Genomic DNA, 21,961 nt, shown 5'->3' with positions numbered 1-21,961 from the left:
TTACTTTAAAATAATATCTCTGTAAGACTTGGATCTGCTTCTGTTCTAATCCTGGCTAAATATTTTCTTTTTCTGCTTCAGTTTCTTTGACCAACCTACTTTGCTCTTGTCCTTTCAATGTAATGTATAACCTTAACCTCTTTTCTTTAAGTATTGGTGTCCTCTCTTTATCCTGTATATACCCAATATCCTCTCATTTATCATGATTTTATTCCTCTTAGTGTAGTTATATACATGATTGTATTCCCCTTAGTGTAGTTACTACAAAATTAAACTTGTACTGTAGTGTTCTTTCTGTTCTTTTTACAACTTACGTTAAGTCCCTAATAATAAAATCTAACAAAAATATATGGAAATGTCCTCATAATTGATTCTGTACCAGCATGGACTTTCCATATATATCATCTACTTGGTAGAATATTTGAAAAGTGCTTATCGTTTTATGTTTTGATTCACTTTGTAATCAATATGGGGAATTACTTAGAATTAAAAGGTTATGTAATGAAGCCCAAGAGTGTAACAGTGAAATGAATAAAATGGTCAATATGTTCATAAAGAGGGGATATGAAAGAGAAAAGGTATGGGAAGGGTATAATAAAGTGAATGGGAAAAGTAAAACATCAGTAAATAAAGGCAATAATTTTAATAGAAAAGAAAGAAAGAAGGGGAAAGTTTATATTTTGTTTCAAAATATACCCCCTTTTCAAGGAAGTTAGAAAACTTAGTGAGATATTACTGGACCTTTGTAAAAAAGGAAACACTTTTTTAAAATAATATTAAACTAAGTTTCTCCTATAAGAAGGGAAGAAATATCAAAGATATTTTGGTCCATGGGAGATTTAAAAGGCCTCTTATAGAAAGAAATAATGAAATAACATGCAAAGGAACTCACTCTTGTGGTACTTGTACAATATGTCAGTATGTTGTCAGCAGTTTTTCTGATAATAATGGAAAAAAGTTTGAGGTACAGTGAACCTATAGTTGTGGTAGTAGGACAGAATAATATATGGACTCAAATGCCCCTGTGAAAAATATTACACAGAGGAGAGTAAAGGTGTTTTGCCACTAGACTTAAAGAACATGTCAGAGTCATAAGGAAAAATAAACAGTTTAGTCCTGTAGCAGAACACTTTTATAACTGTCATAATGGAGATCCGATGGGGTTGCAAGCTACAGTTCTGGAGCAGCTGAATGATGAATTTACTACATCAGAAGGAATAAAATATAAGAAGGAAGGAATCTATTTTTATCTTATAATATACTACATTGTTTCCTAAGGGTCTCAGTAGGGGGTGTAACTGGAAATGTTTTATATGAGATGACTTCAAGAACATTTTTATTATTTTAATTGAATAATTAAATAATGGAAATGATCTGGTGTATATAAGGAATTTAATGGAAAGTAACAGCATACTCTGTAAAGGCTCTTTGTAGCCGAGGCGCTAAGAGGAGTATCTAATCTTGTCCTTTGTGTTTTAATAAAAGTGTTTGTGCTTATTCTACTGATCAAACTTTACTGGCCTGGAGGTTTCTGTGGCAGTTTATGTCTACAACTTTTTCATAGTTCCACTTTGTAATTTATGTTTATTGTATTATATGTGACTAATCATTATTACTTGTTTCTGTCTGTTCTAGAGTTTTCTTCATGGGCCTCCACTGAAAATGGGCTCTTTTTGGCCCAGCTAAATATCTTTGTTTCTTCTTCAAGTTCTTTGATTAATCTACTTTCTTCTTGTCCTTTCAAAGTACTGCATAACCTTAACATCTTTTCTTTAAGTCTTGGTGTCCTCTCTTTATAGGTTCATAGTTTCATAGGAGGTTACTAGGCAAATGGCCCTATGGCCTTTACAAGCCTAGCCATGTAAACACTCAAGTACCCTTATTGACCATAGTTAGATGGTCATTGTTAGCAGAGTGATTTTGTGATCAGCACTGACTGCCCCTGTCCATGAGGGACACAGGTGCCACCCCAGGGTAAATTTATGGTAACCCATCCAGTTGTCAAGGTTGCGCTTGAATAACGTCATTGAGAAGCTCTGCTTCACATGGAGTGGGAGCTTATTCCAGAGGAGCGGCAATCGCTGGGAGATATAGCTGTACCTCCATCATGTTCTGTTCATGTTACAGGCTTGGTTGAGATCCCTGGAGCAAGTTATTCTTGTCCCATTTGATTTGCGGATGTGCAGCATTTCCATTAAGGCAGGTCTGAGACTGCTCTGTAGGCCAGGCACAGGTCACCTCTTAGCAGCCTGTATGATACATAGTACAATGTCAGGGCTTTCAGTCTTTCCATGTATGCCATGTTTTGGAAGCCCTGGATTCTCTTAGTCAGAAACCTCTGTGGTCTCTCCAGTTGCTGCAGGTGTCTAGTGAAGTACATATAGAAGGGAGCATTGCACTCAGCTAGTGGTCTGATAAGCATCAAGTACAGTGGAGCCATAACCTCCCTGGACTTGGATGCGATGCCCTTATTTATGAGATGTGCAATGTAGAATGCCTTTCTTATCACTATGGACACATAGTGATCGAAGTTTAGATTGCTATCAACCTGTGTTCTCACGTCTCGCACAACTTTTGAGCTTAGACAGGTGCTGTCTATATCATAATTAGCAGTGGCTACTTCTTTGCCAAGGGAGACATTGAGGCATTTATTTTCCATTAAGTTTTAGTCCGTGAGTTTGGCATTAATCACTTGTCTGTGTCAACCCTTTCTGTAATATATTAACATCATTGGAGGACTCCATGATTGCACCCAGTTTACAGTTATCTGAGAACTTGGTAAGCCACAGGCCGGCTACCTTCACTTGGACTTCAGAGAAATATATTCCAAACAGTAGAGGGCCAGCACAGATCCTTGTGGTACACAGCTAGTAATTGGTCTACTGGTGAAGGTGGGCTCCCCAGCTTTGACAGTATGCTTTCAGTAAGTGAGATACCTGGTTACCCATCTAGTAATGTATGGGTTAATCCCCAGGTGGGAAAGTTTCTCTGATACCTGAATGGGGAATTGTGTCAAAGGCCTTGGTTAAATCAAGACAGGCAGTATGTACTGCTTTGCCTTCATCCAGGGCTTAGGTGACATTCTCAAAGAAGTCCACTAGGTTTAATAAGCAATATCTATCTTTGATGAAACCAAATTGGGTCGGGTCAAGAGACTGAAGGTCACCTATGTCTTTGTGGATAAGGTCCATTATGATTCTTTCCATAGCCTTGCAGATAAGGCAGGTTAGGCTTATGCGTTAACAGTTCCCAGGGTCAGTTGATGGACCCCCTTTGTGCAAGGGGATTACTGTTGCTATTCTCCATTCGGCAGGGACAAATTCAGATCTCAGGCTATGGTTAAAGAGAATGTGAGTGGTTCTGCTAGGTCTTGTTTTAGATTGTTAAGTAAGCAGCCTGAGATGATATCTGGTCTCACAGAGGCCATGATTTTGGCCTTGGAGAGTGCTTGTATGACCTGTTCTTTGGAGATATTCTTGCAGAACTAGTGTTATGAATGCTTTGGGTATATCTGGTGGTGATAGAGGGGTGAAGTTATTGCAAAATCAGTTGGCTAGCATGTTGGCAATTTCCTCAGGTTCCATGTGAGTGGTACCATTCATTATAAGTTCAGTGCACAACTGGGCATTCCCTTCTAGGTTTCAGACATAGCTAAAGAATGCCTTATGATTGCCTTTAGCTAGGGATGCTAATTTAGATTCAGAGGACTTAACAAGATATCTGATTTGCTTGTTCAAGCTGTGGAGGGTATTCTTCCTCTGTTGAATAAGTTCCCTCCTTTTCTTAGATATCAGTCTCTTTCATTTGTTGTATACCTTATCTATACTTGCAGTCCCTCAGGTTAACTTGTTTTTTTGGGACGACCTGGTTTTCTTCCTGTTAGGTACACCCAAGTCAATGCATTTGTTTAAGTGGCTATATAGGGCATTTCTGTAATCCTCTGCACAGGAGTCATTGTTGGCTATGTTAGCAGGGGCTTTGAAATGTTTTATACCATTGCTTAGGCAATAGTTTGCTTTGGAGAAACTTTTCAGTTTTTTAATTCAGTGGGGGTGTCAGGCTTGATATTTACCTCAAACAAGACATATTTATCTTCTGACCTTACCAGGGTGGGCAACAAACAGGGGGAAGTGCAGTGACCCCTCCTCCCATGTTGGTGAGCACTAGGTCTAGGACATTTGAGACACTTGTGGGGATCTGGACTAACTGTTCCATGGCATTTGAATTAACAAAGTGCAGGAATCACAAAGCAATTGTGTTTGTGCTCATGGAAATCACCAAATCGATGGAAGAACAGTTGAAATCTCCCATGACCAAGGTGTTTGGCTGTATACTGAGTGACTCTAGCAAGTCCAGGTAGGTGGTGTGCTTCTCTTGGTTCACGGTGGGGGTCCTGTAGTTAGTGATGATGTGGAGGGGTATTTTACCTATAGTTAATTGGACCTGGAGTAGCTCAAGATTCATCCTGTTTCACCAGTCTTGAGGTGTATTTGGATTTATTGAAAATGGAAACACCTCCACCTTTGGTTCTTTCATGTTCGTTTTGGGATCTGAATGTGTGAAAGGCATTGAAGCCTTGTATGGCCGGGGTGCTCTCAGCTGCCCTGAATCAAGTGTCAGTGACTACACAAACATCAGCATCTTCTAAGGTGAGGAGTGCTTCCAGAGAGTGCAGTTTACTGTTCAAGCTCCTAGCATTAAGCAGGATGACCCTGAGATTGTCTTTAGTGGATTCTTTTACATCAGTTTTGTTGTTTGGACATTGTCTAAACTGGCATTATGGGGGAGGCAAGCATCTTTGCCAGTATCCAAAAGCCTTGAGGGGACAGGTGAAGATCATCTCTGGAAAAGCAGCATGGACTGTCAACCGTGTCTTCCCAGGCAGACAGATATTGGATCCCCTGGAGTGACACCAGAAGCTAAGCCTCGAAAACCAAGCCAGAGAAGGAGCCAGGGACCTTTACAACAGGACTCAAGGCCCCTAAAGAAGACTGGGCTTGAGGAACCATCCATCTTGGCTCCAAAGCTGACAAAGCTGATCAAAGACACCATTAGAGTCAAAGAGGTCCATGTCTTCTTATCCAATGAAGACATATCTCAGAGGGAACTTGGATGTGACTGCCTCAATTCAGCAGAATGGATTGGGAAGGAGCAATAACCTGATGAGAAGTAGTCAATCCTTCAGCCCTGTCCAGAGTCGGAGATGGGAAGACCCCCAGCCTGATTTGGGTCCTGAGTAATTTCCTCATCATCATCTCAAAGTCAGCATCAAAAAGACTCCTGGAGAACCTAACTGAGTTAAGAGAGGAAGCAGTGAAAGAAGTCTTGAGATATGATGAAAAAAGAAGTTATGTACCTACCATAACGTTCCATGTTAGTTGTCTTCTTCTCGCCTTCTTTCTTGCTGGTTGGGTTCGGAGCCAATCCTCGGCTCCGACTCGGCCATCTTCAATAGCTCGAGAGCTGTTTACTGGCTCGAGGCTACCCCATATCCCATGATGCCTGGCGCTAGCTACCCAGATCTCATTTGAAAAAGCTATTCCAGACATAACTAAGGACGAATTCTGCCCTAGTAGCCCCTTGGAACTATGAAGCTATCTAAGCAGAAAAGACAACCAGAGAAGGTTCAGCCAATGAAATCTGAATAAGGGAGCTCCTCTCGATCCACTAGGATAGGGGGATGGAGGGTGGGATGCAAGAAAGAAGGCGAGAAGAAGACAACTAACATGGAACTTTATGGTAGGTACATAACTTCTTTATGTTAAGTTGTCTATCTCACCTTCATTCTTCCTGGTTGGGACAGCGTCACTAGCACCTACTATCCTGGGTGGCTCAATGGAACAGGCTCTTCAGAACAGTGGAACCAAAATCAGCCCTGTTCCTGGAAGCAATGTCTAATTTGTAATGAGAAATGAAGGTATGTGGATTAGCCCATGTAGTAGCTGCACAGATAGACTCCATGGGCAACCTAGATTGGAAGGCCACCGAGGTAGCCAATGCCCTAGTAGAGTGGCCTTTAGGTTTGGTAGATAATTTCTTGTTTCTCAACTGGTAAATGAATGAAATAATGTGAGACAACCATCTAGATAATGTTACCTTTGAGACCGGAAGGCCCTGTCTGTCCTCAGCATAGGAAAGGAAGAGCTGGTCCGACTTCCTGATGTCCTTTGTCCTATGCAAATAAAAACGCAGCTGTCTGTGAACATCCAACTGGTGCAATTTATATTCTGCGTTATTGGTGTGATTAGGAAGAAGACAGGAAGGTCTATGGACTGATTCAAATTATTTTGTGTACAGACCTTAGGAAGGAAGGAAGAATTGGTCCTTAGAGTGACCCTATCATTATGGAAAACTAAGTATGGGGGACGAATACATAGAGCCAGAAGCTCAGAAACACGTCTAGCAGAAGTAATGGCTACCAGAACGAGAGTCTTCCAGGATAAAAACTTAATGGAGCAAGATGCTGCAGGTTCAAAAGGTGGCAAGATTAGGGAGGCTAGCACCAAGTTTAGATCCCACGGAGGTGGGGGACCCCTCACTGGGGGCCTGAGCAGAGTGGTTCCTTTGAGGAAGGCTTTACACAGCTTGTGAGACATGATGTTATTAGAAGACAACCCAATGTGAAAATTCGAAATGGCAGCTAACTGAACCCTGATTGTAGCAGAAACGGAACCAGAATGAAAGAGTTCTGCTAAAAATTCCAGAATCTCATGGACAGGGGCTGAAAAGGGATCTATATTCTTAGCCTCTGTCCAGCAAGAAAAACGTTTCCACTTGCTAGCGTAAGTTTTCCTAGTTGTGGATTTGTGCGATGAGATAATAATTTCCCACACAGAGGAGGAAATATTAGGAAGCCTGGCTAAGGTTGAAAGTGGAGCAACCAAGCTGTGAGCTGGAGTGTTTGAAGGGATCGATGCAGTCTGCCCGACTGATGAATCAGTAGATATGGAATAGGATCTAGAATCCAAGGCTGCTCAAGAAGATAATGATGCAGGAATGGGAACCATATCTGTCGAGACCAGTAAGGGGCAATGAGGATCATTTTGCTCTCTGTATGAGTTTGGGTATTAGGGGAAACAGAAGAAAGGCGTAAAGAAGTCCCTGAGGCCAATCGTGGACTACAGCGTCTCTGGGAGAGTGGTCTGGAAGTGGAAGAAGGGAGAAGAAATTGCTGCACTTGCTGTTGAAAGGTGTGGCGAACATGTCGCAACAAGGCTGACCCCATTTGCGAAAGATTTGTTCCGCAATTACCTGATTCAGAGACCACTTGTGAGGCATGAGAATTGCTCTGCTGAGCCTGTCTATGACGATGTTGGAACTCCCAGGGATGTGCGTTGCGATCAGAAAACGTTGGGAAGAGATTGCCCACTGCCAGAGTCTGAGTGCTTCTCGACATAGAGGATAAGATCTGGTTCCACCCTGCTTGTTGATGTACCACACCACTGACATATTGTCCATTTGAATTGCAATGGTCCCGGGAGGGAGAAAGTCCTGAAGGGCTTGAAATGCTAAAAGCACGGCTCTCATCTCCAAGACATTTATATGCAAATGGTACTCGTGAGGCTGCCAGGTGCCTTGGACTGTCCTGCCCTGATAATGCCCCCCCACCCTATCAGGGAGGCGTCTGTGGTTACTGTGGCGACTGGAGGGGATGGCACAAATGGTCTGCCCTGGGACACTGATCAGGAGACCATCCACCAAGTGAGGTGCTTCTTGCATGCTTCTGTGATCATAATCTTGTGAGATATGGGAAGCTGTTGGAAGGACCACTGTGTGAATAGAAGCCACTGGAGGATTCTCATGTGAAAGTGGGCCAGGGGAACAAGAAGAATTGCTGATGCCATGGAACCCAGTGCTCGGAGGACAAACCTGACTTGAATCGTTTTGCATGTTAATAAAATCTGTACTTGTTGGCGAATTAGTGATACCCTGTCCAGTGGAAGGTTCGCAAACATGTTTCTCGTATTTAGATTTGAGCCTATATAAGTGATATGCTGACAGGGCAACAATGCAGATTTTTCGAAATTTATTGTGATACCTAGCCTGGAGCAAGTTTTGATAGTGTAGTCCCTGGCTTGCAGGAGGTGATGCCTGGTGGAAGCAGTGAGGAGCCAGTCGTCTAGATATGGAAACACCTGGAATCCCTGATGTCTCAGGTGAGCCGTAACCACTGCCATGCATTTGGTGAACACCCTGGGGGCTGTGGTGAGACCGAAGGGCAGAGCTCTGAACTGATAATGACTGGCTCCCAGCCGGAAGCGCAGGAATCTTCTGGAGCGCCTGTGCATTTTGATGTGGTAGTACGCATCCTGAAGATCTATAAAGCACATCCAACTGTCCTGACCTACGAAGGTTAAAATGGACTGTAGCGTGACTATCCGAAACTTTGTTCTTTGTACAGACCTGTTTAGTCTGCTGAGATCCAAAATGGGTCTGCAGTCCCCTGTCTTTTTTGGTACCAAAAAGAACCTTGAGTAAGTTCCGGATCTGATCTGGTCTGCTGGGACTTCCTGGATGACCCTTTTGTGTAGCAGCTTTGAAATTTCTTTGGCTGCTTGGTCCCTTAGATTGGGTGGAACATCTGGAAGGGACTTGTTTGACGATAACGGGGGTTGAGCAAAGGGAATTCTGTAACCTCCGGATATGATTGACTGTACCCACTTGTCTTGAGTTAGATTCTGCCAGGCTTTGGGGTACAGCGAAAGTCTTCCCCCGACTGCCTCCAGAGGCGGGCAGCCGGGCAACCCTTCAGGGATGCTGAAAGGGCTTCTCAGAGAAGGATTCTCTGCTGCCCTGGTTCTGCGGACCCCCCCCTGCCCCGAGGGTGGCGTCTGTTATTGTTCCCTCCTCTGCCCCTGGAGTGGAACTCACCACATGTGTCAGGCAAGGCTCCCTGGGATTTACGGAACCACATTTTTCCACTCTTCTGACCCTTGGGGTATGGTCTGGAAGGAGTGGAAAAATGGACTCCCATGGCAGAGAGAGTCTTGCCTTCCTGTTCACACCTGGTTAGTGTGTCCTTCACCTATGATCCAAAGAGAGCGGAGCCATCAAAGGGGGTATTGGTGAAAGACGCTCTGAAGGGTTCCGCAAAATTTCATAGCCGCATCCATGCGTGCCTCCTAAGGGCGACGCCTGTGCCTGTGGCTCTACTCGCACCATCGGCTGCATAAGAAATGAGCCTCATGGAGGAGTTAACAACTGAATTCAGAGTCTTCAGCTGGGAGGACACCTTAGCTTGAGCCCCCACAGCTGATGGATCTTGGAAGATATCTCGAAGCTCTTTAAGGAGATCCCTCTGAAGGCGGGTGAAATGGCACAAATAATTCAGAGACTTCATCGAGAAGGTCACTGAAGCAAACATTCGCTTTCCATATCTGTCCATAGTCCTAGACTCCTTGTTAGGAGGATGGACAGATGATGAAGTTTCTGCCAACTCCTTCTTTGTGGCTGCTGCTACCACCATGGCATCAACAGGTACGCCCTTAGATAAAAACTGTTTGTCTTGAGGTGCAGTTATAAATTTAGCAGGTCTTCTGGGGATTGGTTCCACTGTGTCTGGAGCTGACCACGCCTTCCGAGCCACCACAGACATAAATGGGTCGAAAGGCGGAAACACCCAGGAGGTGGAGGGTCGGGAACCAAACGTGTCAAGAAATACCGACTCATCCTTGGAAGGGACTAGGGTATTCCAGTTCCCCCTCTGCTTAAGGATTTCAAGGATGTCTGACATCTTTAGAGGTGGATCTCGGGGACCCTTCTGAATCCTCTAAGTCGGTATCTGATGTGACAGACTCAGAGGAGTCAACGTGCTTCCACTTGCACTTCCTCTTACGAGGTGGCTCCTCTGAGTGATCAGAGGAGGCCTCGGAAGAGGAAGAAACACCCAAAGGGGTACCCTGGAGCACTGGTTCCCCACGCTTGGGGTCAGGAGGAGGGTCAGAGGCAGATGCAGGCACCACAGAGGGAGGAGCCGATGGGGTTGATCGTGGGACTGGCTCAGGGGCCAGTACACTCCTCATGACCTCGATGGCGTCCCTGCCCGGACGCAGAGAAGACTCCGGTTCCGAAGAAATCAGAATCCCTCTCCACACCAAGGGGGGCGGCTCCAAAGCCGATGTAGGAGCCAAGCTCACCTGCGCCGAAGCTCTGAGAGGGACAGCGGGGTCGGACAAGGGTCCGATGCCACTTGCCCCCTCGGAGTCGACGAGGGAGTCTCGGTGCTCAGATCCCTCCAAGGACGGGACAAAGGATGGGATCGGAGCTGACGACGGAACTGAAGGAGAAGATATCGGAGCCGACGGTTCCACGACATGAACCCCAACGAGGAGTATTTTCAGAAGTGGACGGAGCCGACACCAGATGAGGGGGGCTGGACAACATTTTTGCTAGGGCCTGTGATTTCAACAACCTGCTGACCACTCTCTCCAAATCATGATCTGAAAGTCTGGAGGACTGAGAGGAGTGAGAGGACTTATGACTGTGCTCCGATTGGAGCAGAGGTGACTGTGGAGCCGAGCGTATCGACTCCAAGGAGGGAGACCTAGATCTTTTTCGACTCATGGACGGCTCCGAAGGTCATGTTGGAGCCGACTGTGAGGGAGGCATATCGGCTCCAGCCGGAGCCGAGGCGGATGGTGCTGCTTCACCCAACGACAGCTCAAAACTCAGAGCCGAAGACTTGGGTGGCTTGGAGGATTTCGCAAGTTGAGCCTTAGCCGGTGAATCCTGTGGCTTACGCAAACCCCGAAGGATTAACTTATTTTTTTGCTCCTGCAGGACCCTTGGGCTGAAAGCATGACAGACTGAACAAGAGTTCTTCAGGTGCACCGCGCCCAGACAGCAGACACAAGAAGTGTGACCATCTGTCAGAGACATCTTCTGACAGCATGAGCTAAGTAAAACGAGTTTTCAAAGGGATAAAAGCTATCTAGGGAATCTAGCTTGAGGAACAGAACAACTAAGTAATTAGGTACACTATAAAGAAAAAAATTTAGCAAAATTTAGTAAAAATACAAAAAGTATAGAAGCCTGAGCCAGTAAGACAACCTCGCAGTCTGAAACGGCAAACAAGATCTGGGTAGCTAACGCCAGGCATCATGAGATATGGGGTAGCCTCGAGCCAGTAAACAGCTCTCGCACTATTGAAGATGGCCGAAATGAAGGCGAGATAGACAACTTAACATCAATCTTTCCTGGATAATAGGAGATCTCAATCTAGGAAATACTAGTTCCAAAGAAAAACAAGACTTTGTTAGGGAGGTGTACCAGATCCACCGAGGACTGGTTCCAGAGTTTTTGACAGCTTGGGAGCCAAAGTCAATGAAGGGAAACAATCTGGAGACCATTTCTTTGGATCTCTAGATTTTTCCTTCTTGTTCTCCTTTTCTTTTGCTTTCTTGTGTCCCTTAGCATATTAGCCAGTTTATTACATAGAGGAGAAGGAGATGAAAAGCAGAAGAGTAAACATGGGTCCTTCTCCCACAGTGGCAGGGAGAAGCCCCTTTAGGACTAACTTGTTCCTCTTTTCAACTAAGGCTCTGTGACCAAAGGCCTCACAAATGCTGCACTGCTCAAACAGGGGTGCAACCCCCATGCGGTACACTCATTTTCTATGTGCATCTAAGTTAGGTAGCTTGTTGCTACAAATCACACACTTTTTGAACCCTGACAGTTTTTCAGACATTCTGACAGTTTCACTAGAAATAAACAGTAACCTGTCAAAAATATACCCAAACAAAAGGTAACAACCCTAAGTTGGCAAAGGACAGAGGAAGAATAAGCAGATGAAGAAGAAGAAAGAATCTTCAACAGGCACCAGAGAGTGGAAGATTACTTTGACAAAATCCATGAATAAAGATATATATATATATATACACACACACATATATATATATATATATATATATATATATATATATATATATATATATATATATATATATATAGATAGATATATATACAGATATAGATAGATATATATAGATATATAGATATATATACAATCTCTCTAACTATATATATATATATATATATATATATATATATATATATATAAGCATTTATAAATTTCAGTGAAAGAAGATCAGGAAGGGTAGAGAAAAACACCATTCTAAGAAAAGGGAAGAAAAGAGATAAACTGAAAATCATGTGTCTCTGATCTACAGCATTGAGCATAATTGACCATGTCTGTGGCAAATAAATGGCAAACAAGATCTGAGGCATCTTCCTCCTTACGGTGGGATTATGTGTAAGGGAAGGAACCTGAGCACAGGATTCAAAGCTTGTGAGTGGCCAAAGACCCATCCACTGAGGAATTGATGGAAGAGACAACATTAGATCAACAATTTTACAAAACAAGCTACATTCATGAGGAACAAATATTCCTAATACCATCTTGTGGAAGCAACTGCATTACTATAACACCTACTGCTCGAAAAAAAAATCTGCAGCATAATCTGCCTTAAACACTATCCAGGGGGCCAATTTCAATTGAGCTTTGGGCTTGAAGGCTACATTATCAGTTGTAAGTTCATATTTAGCTTGCTCTGCTCATCTATTAATGTTACTAAATCTGCAATTGTTAAAGGTGCTACCAACTACCATTTTTTTCAATAAACATTTCTTTGCCCCTTCCCCAGCATCAGTAAGTTTAAAAGATTTATACCCAAAGTATTAATCCCAAGCAATTCTGTAAACCCTAGTAAAAAGGTTCTGCCTGATGACGCATACCAACCCTGGCCAAAAAGAGTCACAGTTTCCTTAAATAACCATTTTAAACATCCCCAGTATTGGACCCTCCCAGAGCACATGCATCCAATCTCCCAATGTTGCCATCCTACAGTAGAAACAACATGAATCTAACAACAGGAATTTGCTTCACTGTACATCTTCACTAGCTTCACAGGTGTATAAAATATTTAAACTGAGACTTCCTTTCACAGAATCAAAATTTTCTTGAATAGCATATCTGGAAGCAGCAACCGATTTTGCCCAATCAGTGTCGGTAATTTCAACTTTTAAGTCCTTCCCCTACATGTGCTTATATTTGTTCAAAACTTTTGCCTGGGAGCCATAAGAATCCTGCAGCGCATATACAAGTCACCCCTCTCATAGACTCCTTCTGAGTTCTAATCTACATTGGCCATGAAATCCATCTTGACCAAGCTTCCTTCTGATGCTTAAATAATTTGTTACTGGATAACATAGTAAGTAGTTTTAAGAAAAATGGAAAATTACCTTCTGCAAGAAAGTACTGTGTGTAGAACTCCTTCCAGCTTACTCTTGCATTCCCTTAATTAACTGCTTCCAAAACTGCAGTTCTGGGTACTCTGACAAGCTTCTGGACACTTCTAAGGTCCATGCCCTGAGAGTTGCCTTTAAAATGCTGAGTTAGAGGTATCCTTACCTGGCTTGGGTGACACCACCATGAATGCTTCTTTCCATAATGGGGGAACCATATTCCAAGATATTATTAGCTATCACCAGAAAAGTGGTTAACCACTAAACCCCTCCCTCTCTGTATATTTCCAGTGGTATCCTGTCTTTCGCTAAGGTCTTACCCTCTAGCTGTCTTCTCAAAATCTTCATAGCCTCAGATGTTTTCATTTGGGTGCATCAGATTTAAATTTTTTACCTGATCCATCTTTATAATTGGCAAATCTCTGCGGTACTTTCTAATATCCTCAAGTGGAGAGAACTGTTTGTCTACACGTAATCCCCTGCAATATTTTACAAGAAAAAAAAAACTCTTGTATATCCTGAGGAAACAAGACCATCATGGCTGTACTTGCCTCCTTAGTCTCATGCATTTGTCTATCCAGTTCTTGCCTTTGCAAACTCAGAACTAAATACTTATATTGGCTGATTACAACTCAAAAGAATCACTGCTTTAATGATTTTTTGTGCTAATTCAGATTTATATGTTAGGCATTGTTTAAACTTGTCCTTAATCTCCTGCATCTTGATTACCATTTGTGGACCCCCTTCTCTCTTGATCCTGTGCTTCCAGATGATCTCTCTGGAGAGAAAATAATGAATAATGTTGCCCTTTGTTGGTATTGCATCCTGTCCATGTACTTCCTTGAAGTATCCACCAACAAATTTAAAATGCTCCCATCCAAATAATACCTGCACATGTACCCTATCCTGAGAGTTCTCCCCACACAGCAATGAACTTCTTCAAATGCTACCAAAATGTTTTGCCCCTACAAAGGAACATACTTACTTGGCTAATCTCACCCAAATGTAAAACTCAGCACTGCATGATCTGACAAAATAATGGGAGCTACATACAGTTTATATGCTGAATACCCATGTTCTTTATAAATTAACACCTTATCAATTGCTGAGAAGGTTTTAAAATTTCAGGAATAATAAATACAAATATAATGTGGCTGTCTTAGAAGGCAGCACACATCAACCATCTTGAACACTGACATATTTAATTAAAATGTTTGTCCATAGAGGACACCGAATTGCTGTTCCTTCCCCAGATCACCATCCCTTCTTCATGACACATAATTCGTAATAAGCCATGCTATAGTATGAGGAGTTGTTCCTGGGGGCATACAGACATTAATAATGATTATCATTTGCCAATAAACAATGCCCTTCACCATAAAAAAAATCTCCCTTCAGGCTCAACAACATATTCTGAAAAATGGAAAAGCATGTCTCTCCCTATCAATATTATAATCTCCTTACTCCTACCTAGAGAGAAAGAGGAATGGTACCGCCTCAAGTATGCATCCCTCATAAGGCCAGCATGTTGTGTATCACTGAACTGATTTTCCTGTAATAATACTAAATTGGGTTTATTCCTGAGTAAACATCCAAAAACCTTTCTTTTATCCCCATCCTCAATTTCATTTACATTCCAAGACAGTAGTGTAATATTAGCCACAATAAATATTTTGGCCTACTATTCTACCTTGGATAAACTGCACAGGATCTGTTATTATTAAATAAGCATTGCCTCTAGCACACATAAAAAGCATGTGCTTTTCCATTTAGGGAAAGGTTTTCCATTCACCTTAATCCAGAAGCCTAAAAAGATACAATCATGCATATAACAACTGTACAGATGTATAAAACAGCAACTATAATCAATTTTATATATTAAACCTATATATAAAAAGTTGCATAAATGCAAGTCGAAGAAGTAATTATGCAGAAAGGGACACTCATCTACTCTTAATAGATAGGTTCCTGCTGCTCTATCAGTTTAGCCAGCCACAGAAAAATATTCCAGCTTGTCCCCTCATCCCAACACACACACACATATATATTAGAGTCTCTTACACTCTAACAGATGGCGTTCGTATATGAGTTGAGCCAGTCCATACACTATAATAATCAGTGCCCAGCAGACAAATTTGTGTGGTCGCATGACAAAGTTCATTAAAGAATGACAGCCCCAAATGATGCTCTTGAGCTAAATCAGACCTGGGCACTGTATGTCCCCCGGGCCACATTCGACCCTTTGGCTGGCCCTGGTCCCTGAGAAGTCAGACAAAACACTTGCTAATTTCAAGAACTTATACTTTTTTTTGACAATCCAGAAATCTAACCGATTCTACGGTAGTCTGGAAAAGAAACAGACTATCGGAGTTTGTTAGGACGGTGGATTTACTATGTTTTTTTTTTTACAGAAAAGCATAGTAAATCGACAGAATGAAGACATTAGGAATGGAAAAAGAGGATGGGAGAGGGGAGTAAATGGGTGGGATTATGCCATCACTGGAGGGGCTATTAGTACAGGTCTTCCTATGGAAGCTCCAAAGAGCCAACTGGGGTAAAGCCACAACTGTACACTTTTTGCTTGAGGGCAGGTCTCTGGCGCATGAGCGCAAAGAAAGGCTGCTTCTTAACCTAGTCAAGCTTTGCAGTTCTGCAGATGTCTGCACCTGCACTGGACTGTTTGCAGTGCACCTGGCAGTAATGAGAGGGATGGAGTTAAGAGTATACAGAATCACCTAACCTTACTCTTCTGACTCAGCTGTCTAACATATGCTTTTTTTTGGTTACTGACCTTTACTTGCTCATTCTGTTTCTTTCACTCATGCTGTTTCCTTCACATCTCCTAAAGGACCTCACTACTCTTTTAGTCATTATTATCTTTAGACATGTGTTTCACTTTTTTCACAATTGCTGCAAAATCTTCTCAGGTTGTGCTCCTGTTCCAAAGAATTCTGTCCTAAACAGTGTTAGGTCTCTACCTTCTCTTCAAAATTTCAGTCTACCCAAAAAACATTTTTGAGTGACAAGGACAAATATATTTCAAGGGGGGTATCAACATTTTTAGACTGCAGTCTTACTTCCCAGATGCTTATATAGCAGCATGGAGTCAGCCATTAATGAATTTTTTTAATTTACAATATTTTCAAAGTATATCTGCCAGAAGTATTTGCATGTGCATTTACACTAACTTTCCTGTTAAGATGTTTAAATGTATTTATGATGTATAAAATGTCTGTTACTGTTCACTGAGATACATGTACACAGTTAATCTGCCATAAGTATTCACTTGTGCATTTACACTAACTTTGCTGTAATGATGTTTCCTGCTTTACTGTGAATACAGTTTTATTGTACATTAGTTATGGCTTATTAAAATAGCACTTTTTTTCCGAGTTCAGCCTATTGGTTTGGCCCTCCAAACAGTCCCAGTTTCTCACATGGCCCCTTTAGAAAATTAATTGCCTACCCCTGATATAAACTCAAACACAAGCCTAGGCTAAAAACAGCTGTCCCAGACAAGAACCAGATGGTATTTAAGAAATACCATGTTTCTTAAAAGACCACAACTGCTGAGGTAAATAAAGGTAAAAAAACACTTTTTAACTCTCTCTCTCTCTCTTTATATATATATATCTCTACATTTTATATATATATATATATATATATATATATATATATATATATATATATATATATATATATAAATATATATATATATATATATATATATATATATATATATATATATATATATATATATATATATATATATATATATATATATATATATATATATATATATATATATATATATATATTTATTTATGGGTGTACTTTTGAAGAACAAAAGTTCACCAAAAGAACACCCACAATAACGCGAAAGTGCACTTTCGCGAACCCGCTAGACCGAATGGGCTAGCAGTCACAGACCTTAGGGTTAGAGCATGGGTTAGGGTAAGGAGATAGTTAGTAGGGCTATCCCCTTACCTTGACCCGTGCCCTAACCCTAAGGTGTGTGACTATCTCACCACAGTGGAGGACATAGCCCATTTTTCAATGTCCTCCATTGTGGTGCGGTAGGTTCAGTCAAGTGAGCTTAAGCGAAAGTGCACTTTTGTTTAAGTGCACTTTCACTTAAGTGGGAATGTACTTTCCCATTTCAAAAAAGTGAATTTTTATTGTAGGAAAGTACACCCATATATATATATATATATATATATATATATATATATATTTATATATATATATATATATATATATATATATATATATATATATATATATATATATATATATATATATATATATATATATATATATATATATATACATATATATATATATATATATATATATATATATATATATATATATATATATATATAAAATTACATTTTCTGAGGAAGGGTTCTCCAAAAGGGCTTATCTGCCAGAAAAAGAAGATGAAATGCCAGCTGATGCTCGTGAAGCTTTTGAGATGCTTCTTCAAGAGGTGGCAAGAAAGTACTTAAGACTTCTCATTCTGACTGCTGATTTTCCATCCTCAGGGCTTATCAATCAGTAGTCAAAAATGAAGTATGGCAGGAAGTCAGAGCTTTTGGAAGCTGGTCGTTTGTTGTGTCTTGAGCAAGACACAGCCCATATAGCCTAAAGGGTGGAAATGATGCACATCTTTGTTAGACATGGTGTCTTGCATTAAAATTTTAAGTCCCTTATTCTCTGAATAAATCTTTGGAGAGGGTGAAAGCTTGATAAATGTTACACTCCTTAACTTTATGTTCAAATCTGAAGCAAAAGGCATTCCAGGAATGTCTATCTTTGTAGGGAAATTGACTACCACAGAGGCATGTGCCACAATTTGATAATATTAACAAAAATACAAACTTCAAAATAGAAAAAAAGGGAAAAACTTGGCTTTCACTGATTCCTTTCAAATATCTTGACAGACAGGGGAAAAACAACAATGCCTTGCTTCCCTGACTAGCAGAAAGAAAGGTCTGAGGCATTTGGCATCCATATGTCCTTTATGTAGCAGCAAAGAGCCCTTGTGCCTAGGTCTGAGGCAAAAGTATGGCACATGAAGAAGGAGCCCCTGAGCTTTGCCATATTGACTGGATGCATGTTATCCTTGGCAGGAAACACTGTACAGGTCAGCATTAGTGCAACAGAGATATAATTAAGAACATTTGTCTGAAGCTGAGAAATGAGACAACGAGATCTGGAGAATGTCAGCATAGCAGTACATGATGGGAATGAAGGGAGAATCTTGAACTTACACAAGATTCCAAAAGATGCAGAATAGAGGTATCTACATTGACCAGGCCAGTTATTACAGTGTATGGACTGGATCAGCTCAGATTCTCATTTTCCCATCTTTCATTGGCTCATTGTCATAAAATGTCAACAGGATGCTATAACTTGATACCATCCTCACCTACCAATGAAAAGCCTGAAAAACACATTTGGGTTTTCAAGTTGTGGAGATTACTTTGAACATCCAATCTACTGAATACCACTGAGATACATGTACACAGTTCATTCTAACCTGCAGCAAAAAGTGCACAGCCAATGTCAAAAATAGATGAAACCTGTTGTAAAGCAGGTGGAAAACATACTGCAATAAAAGTCTCAAAGACAGATGCTGTAGTAAAAGTTCTGAACGAAGGAGGTAAGCAGACATAGAGGTCAAATTGTGTGCTTTGAGTGGCCGGGTGATGCAGCAAGCTATTTGATGTAAACGTTTTGCAGTGATTCTGTCTTTGGAAGTGACACGTTTTCTTCTCCTTAGAAATTATTTCACAAGATCTGTATTAAGCAGCTGTAGCTAGAAAGCAGGAAAAGGGTGGGAAGAGAAATAAAAAGCCTAAGAAAGATAGACTTGCCTGTTGAATATTTTATTCACCATTAGTTTTAACTTGAGCTAAAGTCTTCTGAATATTGCTCACATTAACTGGCTGGAGTGCAATAGCACTAATGTTATGTGTAGGGGACATGTAATCTGTTTATCCTATTCAAATGCTGCCATTAAAATTCTTTCCCTTAAATCATTAGCCATTCACACCTCTGTCACAGCCCATCTCCCTAAACTGTCTTTATGCAGGTTCTTACCAAATTTTAGTCACTAACCACCACTCACATTTTCCACAGTTCTTTACCTAATTTCAGCTTGGTACTTTTTTCTAAAGCTTCCTTCTCACATCTTCTACAAGCAGCTTGTTTTGTAGGAGAAATGAAGGCAGCATTCACTTGTCAAAAAGATTATCTTGATACAATCCACATGACCAAGATGTTCCATCTCTCTCATCCCTCCATCATAGTGGCAAAGACCACATACCACTGAAAGTGAACTTCCATCAATAGAACACAGCATGTTGGCAATAATAATGGCTCTTTTTTTCAACATTTTAATTCTTCTTCCCACCCTGGAAAACTCCAGCCTTTTTGTTTTTAAGTTACAGTTTATATCATTACCATTTGGTAGTTATGCCAAGCTGCCTCTTACACAAATATCAGACAAAAAGCCTCAGTCATACTATGGCATCTACCAGGTGAAGGTAGGTTCTTTGTGTTTTTCCAATTGAGTTACCCTGAAGAAAATTCTGTTTTGCCTCAGGAGGCTGAAAAACCTACCACAGCCTTCCCTCCTTTCTCTGACTTGTATCTAGGCAGATTATCCCACATTCTAGTTAGAAACTATCCCTTTCCTCTTTATCTTCCATTCATAAGTTTTTAGAAGAGTAGTTTTGTTCTAACCACAACATGCCCATTCTGCAAGCAAATCTCTTTTTGAGATGATACTAACCTCGAAAAAGGGCATAGCAAAATTCATTTAAAATGGGTGGCGAAAGCCAAACACACTCTGGCTAGGCTTATAAATGCCCTAGGGCAGATAGCCTAGTATGAACCTATGAACCTATGAAGTGTGAGTCAAGGAGAGAGAGAGAGAAAGATAAAGAAAGATTGAGACAAAGCCTACAGATGATCGGAACTGTCAACATGCAATTGCCTACATAATTAATCTAAATAATATTTTGATATGAAGATAAAATTGGTCTGTTTCCAATAAAAAGGAGAACTCAGTAATGTGTTGCTTTACAATGAGCATAGGCATACCTGCAAGCACTGTTGAAAGCCTCTAATGCGCAAAACAAATACTGTCCCTGCTTGAAGAAAACTTTTGACTTTTCTCTGCCTGGTGTGTAATCCTGGAATATTAAACAAATAAAAAAAAATAATAATTAGCAATTCAGTGCTTCTCAAGACTGTTGCATGCTTAGAAGTTTTAAACACAAAGTCAATCACTTGGCTAGTATTTCAGAGGTATAGACTGACAGATCAGCTAAAGCCTGTTCATGTGAAAACTTGTCCTCTGACAGTGTTAAAACTATCTTAATATGATATCAGTGGCCAATGTCGGTGGCATGTAGAAATAAAGCCGTGACTGTAGCTCAGATGACCGAGGTTTGAGTACCAGCTTGAGCGCTCCTGAAGGAGCCTTGAGGAGGATGGGCAGATCCATTTGAAGGGAAGGAGGGAGGAGCACAAATGCTCCCAGACATTGTCCCTATCTCTCAGAGGAGGTGGCGCAATGAAGAACAACAGCTTGTTCATGAGTGTGATGAAAGGAGATACTGCCAGCCCAGCTAGCTGGAATTTTGTAAATAATTATATGTCAATGGTGAATACTGAAATGATTTATATAAGATGCTTGTGTTACAAATGTATTAGAACTGTAAGTCATGTGTATATCAAACTGCTTGTACAGATGCATGTGGGTTGAAAAGGTATTTGTAAAATGCTTGTGCTTAAAATCGATCCACAGTGTGTCCTACTGGAAGAGAACAGAAATGTACATGCGCTTTTCTAACTGTTTAAATGTATATATTTTAACAGTAGAAAATGGAATACCGGAGGTTAACTTCAGTCCAACAAACTTCAGAAAAATCACTGAAATTAAATTACTTTATGGCTAGGCCATAAAAGATGCTATCTTTCAGTTTTCAATGCAGCAAGAGACACAATTACTGTACTAGGAAATTTTCTGTATTGTATTTAGGGTGAACTAATTACTAGTCTTGAAAGCATGAATGCAATTGTTTTATAACTTCCAGCATCTGCCAGAGATCTTAGGGTAAGCCCTTGCCTGTATATTTTTAGAGGTAGATGCTAAATGCTGCCAGCTTCATCAATTGTTGTTTGCCTGGAAACTAGGGTCAAATGACAAGAAGTGATGTCATTCCGCAAGCTATCCCAGCAGTAATATTTTACATATTATTTTGAGAAGCCTCTTAGTGAGACAGAACATCTGCCTTATGTCTTGGACTTGGAAACAACAAGATCCACTCACCACATCTGCCTTGCTTTACTATTAAGTTCTTAGGTTACAGCATAATTCTCTTAGAGTTAGGTAGGAATATAGTGAAGCTTAATTTAGATATTTTTCTTTATTTGAGACTGTCCTGCAATGTTGTTTTAAAAATGTCCTGTGGTTTTGAACTCTGATATCACTGTGAATATATATTTAATATTGTCTTGTTCTTTTATTATTTATTATTAAAAATATTTAAACATATCATTGTGACTAATCTGTGTAGAGATATTAAGTTTTGAGAGTACCTCCATGTTTATTTGGTGACACTGTGTGGGCTACTCCCAATAGCCTTGCTGTTAGTCAAACTACCATTTGTGTTAATATTAACATTGCACAGTAAGATTGGAC

At 40.8% G+C, this 21,961-nt stretch overlaps 1 protein-coding gene across 1 annotated transcript in view; it reads right to left on the bottom strand.

Moving 5' to 3' along the window:
* The window catches only part of MEI1 (meiotic double-stranded break formation protein 1), a 2,282,292-nt gene that overhangs the window by 1,178,051 nt on the left and 1,082,280 nt on the right, over positions 1 to 21,961 (bottom strand). The window contains exon 12 of the mRNA XM_044073933.1: positions 20,356 to 20,447. Coding sequence (XP_043929868.1) covers positions 20,356 to 20,447 — 92 coding nt within the window. The remainder of the gene's footprint in view (positions 1 to 20,355; positions 20,448 to 21,961) is intronic.

This window comes from Protopterus annectens, chromosome 1.part0 (assembly GCF_019279795.1).
Source record: "Protopterus annectens isolate FY-2018-M chromosome 1.part0, PAN1.0, whole genome shotgun sequence".
NCBI lineage: Eukaryota > Metazoa > Chordata > Ceratodontiformes > Protopteridae > Protopterus > Protopterus annectens.
Note: the sequence above shows the minus strand (reverse complement) of the source record. Positions and strands in the feature narration are given on the sequence as shown.